The sequence below is a fragment of the Aotus nancymaae genome, unplaced genomic scaffold, assembly GCF_030222135.1.
Source record: "Aotus nancymaae isolate 86718 unplaced genomic scaffold, 86718_ANA_hifiasm-v0.15.2.pri h1tg000006l, whole genome shotgun sequence".
NCBI classification, from domain to species: domain Eukaryota; kingdom Metazoa; phylum Chordata; class Mammalia; order Primates; family Aotidae; genus Aotus; species Aotus nancymaae.
Window position 1 is genome coordinate 68490657 of NW_026988417.1, and position 9764 is coordinate 68500420.

Sequence of the window (9764 nt, forward strand, 5' to 3'; positions counted from 1 at the left end):
TTATCATAATACTGAAAACACTGTCAAATAATCCATTATACTTAGATGGTAAATGGTGATGACTAATTTTTCTAGTACACTCAGGGTTATCATAATACTGAAACACTGCCAATGATATACTGCGTACACATTACTGTGCACCTACTGTATATAAGGCAGTGGTCACCAACCTTTTTGGCACAGGGACTGGTTTCGTGGAAGACAATTTTTCCATGGACTGAAGTTGGGGGATGGTTTCAGGATGAAACTGTTCCACCTCAGATCATCAGGTATTAAATTCTCATAAGGGGTATGCAACCTAGATCCCTTGTGTGCACAGTTCACAATAGGGTTCATGCTTCTATGAGAATCTAATGCCACCGCTAATCTGGCAGGTGGCAGAGCTCAGAGGGTAATACTCAATCACCCACCACTCACCTCCTGCTGTGTAGCTCAGTTCCTAATAGGCCACTGACCAGTATCTGTGCTCCCATGCATTGGGGACCCTGATATAAGGCACTCCCGGGTATAGAAATGTAAAATATGAAAATAACATGATCTCATGAAGTTTAATATTTACCATGTAGCATGAGATGTGTACTCTGTAGTCCCAATAATTTGAATGTCAATAAATCAACTAATAAAATAGTGTGTAATTTTCTTGGTTGTGTATGGTAATTAAAGCTATATGCAGATATGATATACAAAATAACACCATAACAGTGAAAATAAATTGGAGTTCATGAATCAAACAGGATGACTCTTAGAAACACAGCTCAGTAAGAAACTAAAAGAAAGAAAAAAGACCATATATATGATTTTTAAAATAAGCAAAATGAAGCATATATCGCACCTCTACTTCCACAATGATGAAGTAGCTGGTATAGGAGTAAAACTCCCACTGAAAACTAGAAAAACTGAATTTAAAGAAAACAAGCTATTTAAAAGTAGTAAAAAGCAACTAACTGCTTGAAGGGCAAAGATCTCAGCGAGAAAGGAAATATACTGAGGCAAAGTCAATAGTCTCTGCTTCTTTCTTCCTTGAGAGATTTTTAGCCCTAAACTGTGCTGTGACAAGCTAAGAAACTAAACAGACAGCAGCCGGTAAGAGCCTAAGGAACTAAGTAAATCCTCTGAAAGTATTCCTATGCTTGGGGGCTAAAATTTGGAGTCCAGGTCCCAGCACAAAAGAGATGGGCCTGGTAAACAACCCTAGCTTTAAGTCAAGATCTCCAAAGACCATATCCTAGGAGTTTAAGAATAAAGGGTGGGGGGAGGGGGACAAAATAGAACAGGACATACAAAAAAACAAAAATTTGCCTCTAATCATATCAATGCTATCTATCCCTACATTAACTGCTTACCAAAAGAAAAATAAATTCTCTTTGAAAAAAATAGCATCCAGAGCTTAATAATCCAACAATCAACTAAAAAAAAATATCAAGCATGTAAAAAGGCAGAACCAAACACCAAGGGGGAAAAAAACAAAAAACAAAACTTACCATAGGTAATCAAGATATTGGAGTTATCAGGCACAGCCCTTTAAATTATCTGTGATCAATACATTCAAAGAAAAAAAGATAATTTCACATGACAATTGGAAAATAAGAATGAAGATTAAACATAAATTTTATAACTTAAATAAATAACTTGGTAGGTTTAACAGCAGAGTCAACAAAACAGGACAGAGACTGGCTGATAATCAGTGGAAAATATCCAATTTAAGCATAAAGAAAATTAAAGTAGGAGAAATATTTAAAAAAAAAAAGAGATAAGAGATGTAGTAAAAAGATCTATAGAATGGAGTATCAAAAGAGGTGGGAAATGGTACAGAAACATTATGTGATGAGAAACTGGCCAAAAATATTTCAAAACTGACAGAAGACAACAAGTCACAGATTCAAGAAATGCTACAAACCCCAAGCCAGATAAATATTACACTCAACAAACCTGGACACATTATGGAAAAACTGCTAAAATCCAATGACTTACAGCGAGAAGAGGATAAAAAACAAATTACCTTCCAAGAAGCAATAATAATCCTGAGAGGTAATATTTTTAAACAGAAACTATGGAACCAGAATATCTTTAAAGTGTTAGGAGGTGAAGGAGAACAGACACCTGTCAACTTAGAATTCTATACCCAGCAAAAATATTCAAAAATGAAGGCAAATAAAGACATTTTCAGAGACAAAAAAAAAAGAGAGAGAGAGAATTTATCATCAGCAGGACCTCACTAAAAGAAATACCTAAAGAGTATTCTTCGAGCAGAAGAAAAGTAACTCCAAAGATAATGCTAGAAACTTAAAGGAAAGAAGGGCAATAGAAATGGTAAACATATGACAACAATAGCATATAAAGACTTTTAGTGCTTAAGGCCCTAACATTGTCCACCAAGTGATAAACATATTATTCTAGTAAGCCAAGGATGTATAATTCCTAGGATAACCACTAAGAGAATAATGGAAGAATGTACAACTAATAAGCCTATAAAGAATAAAAATGGAATACAAAAACAATGGATTAATCCAAAGAAGGCAAGAAAGGAGAGGAAAAAAAGACAAATACTAAGGCAATAGAAAATATCAAAATTGTAGATTGAAATACAAATATATCCAACTACATTAATAATAAATGAACTAAATACTCCAATTAAAAGACAGTTTTATCAAACTGGATTGAAAAATTAAAACTCAACTATATGCTGTTTTACAAGACACGTGCCTTAAATGTAAGTATACAAAAATGTCTAAATGGAAAAGGATATCATGCAAAAACTCATCAAAAGAAAGCCAACACATATACTCCAAAAATGTTAAGTAAAAATAAAAAATTAAAATTAAAAAAAGCCAATACAGAAACAGTAGATCTTTAGGCATGAAACATTACTAAAGATAAAAAGACACATTATATCATAATAAATGGATCAATCATACAAGAAAATGTAATAATTTTAAGTATGTGAGCACTGAATGACATGGCCTTAAAACATATAAAACAAAAGAGCATATACTATATGATTCCATTTATTAAAAACTTCCAAAAGTCAGCATACTGGTTATCTTTGGGGAAGTGTATTAATTTGGAGGGGCACACAGGAAGCTATGAAGGTGCTATGAATGCTGTGTTTCTTAATCTGGGTAGTGGTTACAAAGGTATGTTCATTTGTTAAAATTCATAAAGTCATTCACTTACAATTTCTGTATCTTTTGGTAGGTTAGTTATCCTTCCTTAAACACAACCTATACTAAAACAAAAAAAGCAACAAAGTGATTTAAAATATTCAAGACAGGCTGGATGCAGGGGTTCATGCCTGTAATCCAAGCACTTCGGGAGGCCAAAGTGGACAGATTACCTGAGGTCGCGAGTTTGAGACCAGCCTAACCAACATGGAGAAACCCCATCTCTATCAAAAATACAAAATTAGCTGGGCATGGTGGCACATGCCTTTAATTGCAGCTACTTGGGAGGCTGAGGCAGGAGAATCGGTTGAACCCAGGAGGCAGAGGTTGCAGTAAGCCAAGATGGTGCCATTGCACTCCAGCCTGGGCAACAAGAGCAAAACTCTATCTCAAAAAAAAGAAAAAAAAATTCAAGACTGTGATTAGCTCCAAGAAAAGACTGAACATGGATTTTGACAGTATTGGTAACATTCATTTCCTAAACTGTGTGGCTTGTCACTGTATTGTATTTTATACACACCTTACATATATACGTTAACATATATCTAAAATACTTGAGTTTTTTAAGAAAAAAATAATTCCTTATACACTGACATATCAATAGAAGCTTGTCTGCAATTAGGCTATAGGTTATTTTTATTATTTCTACTTTTCTGTTTTTTCCAATTTTTATAAAATCACTATATATTTGATAATTTTTTAAATACTAATTTTTAAAAAGGAAAAATTTATTCCAATTCTCTACCTCAGCTGCCTATAAAACACTTTATATAAAACATACTTTATATTCCAAAGGTAAAATTCTAAATAACTATACAATAATTAATGGGTAAATTAAATTATTAATGAGGCATGAAGAAACTTCTTAGAATGTATATGTTCTATAGCTTAGCTGTTCTGATAGTAACAGAGATATATGTATTTATCAAAGCTCACTGAATTGGACACTTAAAATGAATGTATTTTATCAGATGTAAATTACATCTTAATAAAGTTGATTTTAAAAACTATTATTGCATATACATTAGAATCAATTAGATAAGAACATGTTACATACAGTACCTACAAATTCCACAGTTTTCACAGTGATACTGCTTCTTATCTTTGTCAAATAAATGGCATATATCACAATAATATTCTCCAAACAATGTGCTACATTCTTCACAAGTCTGTTGGGCCTAAAAAAGACACATAATTAAAAACTGTAATAAACTACCCAAAACATTTTGAGTTATCATTTAAGGAACTTTTGTTAAAATATATGCAGTTTATTTTCACAAGTTTTGAAACACCTAAACCAAAGATACTGCTTATTATAGAAATTAAAGAAGTCTTATTTATAATACTTTTGATTAAATTTTTTCAAACCACCTTAATACAGCTTTTAAAAAGAAAATAGAAATGTCATAAAATCTTACATGTTGAATTTTTTCACAGTTTATGCACTGCACTTCCTTCACTTTAAAGCGATCTAGTTGATGATCTTCATTGTTATCATGACACAAGCGGCAAGTATAAAGCTTGTCACAGCAAGGTGCCTAACCCCCATGGGAGAAAAAGAGATATAGTAAGAAGCAAGAGAAACCAAGTGTGCAATGCAAAAAGAAAATTTTTTCCTCCTCCTCCTGGAACTCAAAGATTACACCCAGTAGATCACATGCTAAACTGATCCTAAACATAACATTTCACTAGTTTCTTCACATATTTTATGTTAATTTTTCCCTTCACATCACTATGTCTATATGAAGTTTAACCCAACTTTAAAAGAATTATGAAGGAAATCCCTAAATTGAAACACTAATCCCACAACACCTGATACGGTTTGGCTATGTCCCCACTCGTATCTCAACTTGAGTTGTATGTCCAAGAATTCCCACGTGTTGTAGGAGGGACCCAGAAGGAAGTAACTGAATCACGGGGGCTAGTCTTTCCCGTGCTATTCCTGTGATACTGAATAAAATCTCACAAAATCTGATGGGTTTATCAGGAGTTTGCGCTTTTACTTTTTCCTCATTTTCTATTGCCACCACCATGTACAAAGTGCCTTTTGCCTCCCACCATGATTAAGGCCTCCCCAGCCATGTGGAACTCCAAGTCCAATTAAACCTCTTTTTCTTCCCAGTCTTGGGGTATGTCTTTATCAGCAGTGTGAAAACAGACAAATATAACACCCTAATTTCATTCTGAGCCTAAACAGCAGACAGGAAACCTCTTCTCAGACACTTCTAGATAAATTCATTTACATAATAAAGATTATATTCTTATTTTACTAGTTTTTAATAATCATCAACCTCATATCTAATATTGCAGAAAATGCAACAAATGTAAGAGAGAGCCCTTGTTTTCAAGCATGGCAAAGACTGCCAGTTGTCAACCAAAATCCATCCTCTCACTCCTGGGCACAATTGTTCAGCTACACCACACAGATGGCCATATGCCCTAAAACATGACAAAATGACGACAGAAAAATATTGTCCCTAGAGTGACCATGTGGAACAAAGCCTCATCACTAATCTGCATCACTCACCTTGGAATTGTTAAATGGGAAGAAATAAAATTATTCTTTAATCTACATCGTTTGGGTTTTTTCATTACAGCAACTTTACCATTACAACTATATCAAGAGATTTCCAGGCCAGTAAGCTAACCCAATACTTTCCAGTACATTGTGATCTTGCAGATCACTCAGTTCTGAAGGCTTCCTATGCCATGACTTACCATAATGTAGTTCATCCCTTAAAGATTTTAAAACTTAAGTGGCTTCCTTTCTCTGTAACCCTCAGTTCCGTCACTTTCTCACTTCCAATAACCTTGTCCTCCAACCCACATATTCTCATAGTTATATGGTAGAACAGTTATTCTCAAATGGTTTGGTCTCAGCATTCCTTTAGATCCTAAGATCTAAATTACTGAGAATCCCAAAGAACTTTGGTTTATGTGGATTTTATCTATTGATATATACCATATCATAAATTAAAAAGGATACGTTTTTAAAATATTACTTCTTTTTAAAAGCAACAAACTCATTACTTGTTAACATAAATAACATATTTTAATGAAAAATAACTGTATTTTCCCCCCAAATAGCTGAATTCTTGTATCTGCTTATGCATTCAAACAGTTGTGGCTAAAGTACAAGAAGAAACTCTGGCCTCACACAAATATGTGCACTGGAAAAGAAAGGAGTATTTTAATTGCCTTTTCAGAGAATTATGGATATTATTCTCTGATATTACATTAAAACAACAACTCTTAAAAGGTAGTTGCAACACGAAATCTGAAATCGTATCAGTGAACTTTTCTTCTTCTGTTACATTAAAATCCATTGATCTATCTTGCACTTCAAATGGATGTTTTATTCAAGCACTGGTCATTTGGAAATACTAGTTTAGTGAGTTACTTACATCTCCCGCATATTCACACATTTAACATGTAATATCAAAAAAAATCATATTCATTAAAAGTCTTTAGGTATTGAAGAAAACCTCACCAAAAAAAGTCTTTTAAAAAGCTTCCAACCTTACAAAAGCTAATAAAAGTTTTCCAAAATTCTAATTTTTGTGTGAAAGCTTGAATTTTATCACTGGCAACAAATACTGTCATTTTCATTGGTAGTGAGTCTCACTTTTTTCCTTTTTGAGAAAATGTCTGCCAAATACTCAAATGTGAATGACTGTAGTTCTTTCAAGTAAAAAATGCTGTTCCATGAAAACAAGCAACTAGTTCACTTTACAATCCAATCGCACAAAAGTTTTTCCTCAAGATAACCCTTTAATTTAGGTTTGCATAAGTGTTTGATGAAAACTTCCCATGTCACTGAACGGCATATTAAAAAGACATACACTCAAGGGTTGAGATTTGATTAAAATTAATGATTTTACTGCTTTATCAACATTTTTAAGTAAAACTGGCTTTTTAAAACAACTATAGGTATAGTATAGTTCAGTGCCACTGTCTTGATTCAAGCTAAGGTACCAGCAGTATTAAGTAGTGCTTTTCCACCATCAGTGCAAGTGTCAACAGACTACCAAAAAAAAAAAAAAAAACCTTAGTATTCAAAGAAAGTAGTTTTGGCCTTGCAGACCCTCAAAAGGACCTCAGAGATCCCCAGGGGTCCATTCACCACACTCTGAAAATCACTGCTACAGAACAACTGCACCCTCTCTGCATCTCAATTCCAAGCATCAAATTCTCTAATCACTATCTCCCCTCTAACTTACTCTAAGTCTTCCCTTGCATACACCCTAGTTCCCCCTTCTCTCTTCCCCTAACACTCACAGATCACAAGCCCAATTCAGGTTAAATCCTATTAGACTTGTATCAGAAGCAGCTGAATATGGTTAGAGAAAAAACATCACCATCCTTGCTGGTTCATTCTCTCATTCTTCTAGAGTCTAAGATCTAAGATTTAAATGATCATTTCACATCTTCTCTGGCTTTAAAACTCTTAACACCTCTTTCTCCCACCTTAACACTCTGCTGATAAGTGTTCACTATAAAAACAGTAACTATACTTCCTGCTAACAGGCCTGAAAAAAATAGTAATCAAAAGAGAACATCCTCCTACCATCTCTATTAACTTACTTGCAAATATACCTCATCCTCTGCCTTCCCTTACAAAGAACTGACGTCTATGCTTCCAAGGCCAACTCCTTCACTTGTGCACTGGATTTCATACACTTTGGCTACTCAAGGACAATGCCCCTACAGTTTTCCCTCTTTCTTGCATTATAAAATGCTCTCACTCTATTGGATCATTTCCTAGAATATACAAACATGCTGCAATACTTCCTCTCTCTCACAAAGAGTAAAAAATATCATGGTGCCACATCTCCCAGCAACCATACCTTATTTTTTGCTTCCCTTTATAGCAAAACCCCAAGAATTATCTGTAAGTGCTGTTTTCAATTCCACTCCTCCCATTCTCTCTTAAATCCACCCAAATCCTGACCTCTTCACTGGAACTCCTCTTGTCAAGATCAACAGTGATCTCTTCCTTGCCAAATTCAAAGGGCAATTCTCAGTTATCTTACTCAAACAACTGCATTTGACCTAGTTGACCACTTCCTCCTTGAAATGCTTCACTTGGCCTCTGGTATTTAAGAAGGAGAGAGAGGGAAGGCAAAAACTGTTTGACACCCAGGGCTAACTATCTTAGTGATATGATACACAGATCTAGTTGTGTAGTTTATGGGGGGTGAGTAAGATGTTAAAATCAATTTTTGACCTCAAGTCTGAAAGAGTAATAATACATCTCAGTAGAAATGCAATCATAACGATAGCATTCAATTTCCTTACAAAACACTTGGTGAATGACCAACTTTTTTAAGGAGCTGCTTCTGTGCAGTGGACCAATGTTCACCAAACCATGACTTACAGAAAGAGTTTAGGATCCACTTACAGGCCTGAAATTAGAACTTGCTTCTAATAATGAGACAGTGACCAGCAAGGCTGACTTGTGAGTGAAAGGACAAAAAATAATAATCAGATTGATGATGATGGTAATAGTCATGGTAGTATACATTTACTACTCATTTACTTCAGGGAATGCACCCTGTTAAACACTATACATGCCCTTTAGTAGATATACTCCTCATACACTTTAATGAAACAGGGACTATCATCCCCACTTTACGTATGGAGTAAAGAGGAGCTAGCTAAAATCACAGTTATTAAAGAGAAGAGCAAAGATTTGGATATAGGGCGGTTGAGATTCCAAAGCTCAAGTATTCTAAGCAAAATTTTTGTACTGCTTCTTGTAAGGAAAATCAGGAAACTTCAATTGAATTCATGCCAATTTAAAAAATATATAGCTTAAGAAGTTTTCTCAAAGTAACGATACATACTCACTAGGCACTTTCCTATACATAATTTCCTACTTAATGGCAATTACATGATTATCTTCTTTTTTCGGACATATGTTTTCTCCTACGTAGGTCTAAACATACGCATTGCCTCTAAAATGAAGCTGGCAGGCTATAAAACTTTACTATAGGAGCTGAAATTGTATTCTAGTTCTCCACTTGCTTATTTCCATTATCTTGACTTCCATTATTTCACCACACACCTGAAAGGAAAAGCCCAGTACAGGCCGGGGCTGCCTCAGTCTACTTCAACAGCAAAAGACGAATAAACCCACTGTGCAAGCCTAATCAATTCCCAAGAAAGAGGGTTTTGCTTTCAAGGTACGAAGCAGGTAGGAAAGGTGGGGCTTATCGCCTTGCCAAAAACGTTCTCCTCAAGAATAACCCAATTCCAAGTGGAAAAGGCACCCTGAAAAGCAGCTTAACCTCAAACTTAAATCCAAGCCTAACCGCCTGCCCAGCCCAGCCCAGCGGAAGCTCGTCGGGGAAGACACCATTGAAGGCGTCACCTTCAGGAGACATCCTCTGTCATAGTGCTCGCAGCCCCGCTGCCCTCGCTCTTGACCGCTCGCGCCATCTTCCCGCGCCGTCGCCGCCATCTCCTCCACCTCCCCTCACATTCCACCGAGCCTTCCCACAGGATGAAAACCGCGCCCAGTGAAGCTGCGCCGCTCTAGCACACCCCCTCCCAGCCGCAACGGTCACCAGCGCTAATATGGCTCCTAAGCACGTGACCCGG

The 9764-nt window shown here is 35.7% G+C and overlaps 1 protein-coding gene across 3 annotated transcripts in view; it reads right to left on the reverse strand.

Annotated features, from left to right (window-relative positions):
* RCHY1 (ring finger and CHY zinc finger domain containing 1) overlaps nt 1–9742 on the reverse strand; it is a 32458-nt gene extending 22716 nt beyond the window's left edge. The window contains exons 1-3 of one of the 3 annotated variants that reach the window (XM_012446984.2): nt 9535–9742; nt 4580–4699; nt 4224–4339 (exon numbers count right to left, since the gene is read on the reverse strand). In XM_012446984.2, coding sequence (XP_012302407.1) covers nt 4224–4339; nt 4580–4699; nt 9535–9624 — 326 coding nt within the window. In that variant the 5' untranslated portion in view covers nt 9625–9742. Of the gene's footprint in view, nt 1–1481; nt 2848–3174; nt 3205–4223; nt 4340–4579; nt 4700–9534 lie in introns of those variants that run through there. The other 2 variants (XM_012446987.3, XM_012446986.3) reach the window with 2 other exon arrangements.
* Nucleotides 9743–9764: the final 22 nt, after the last annotated feature.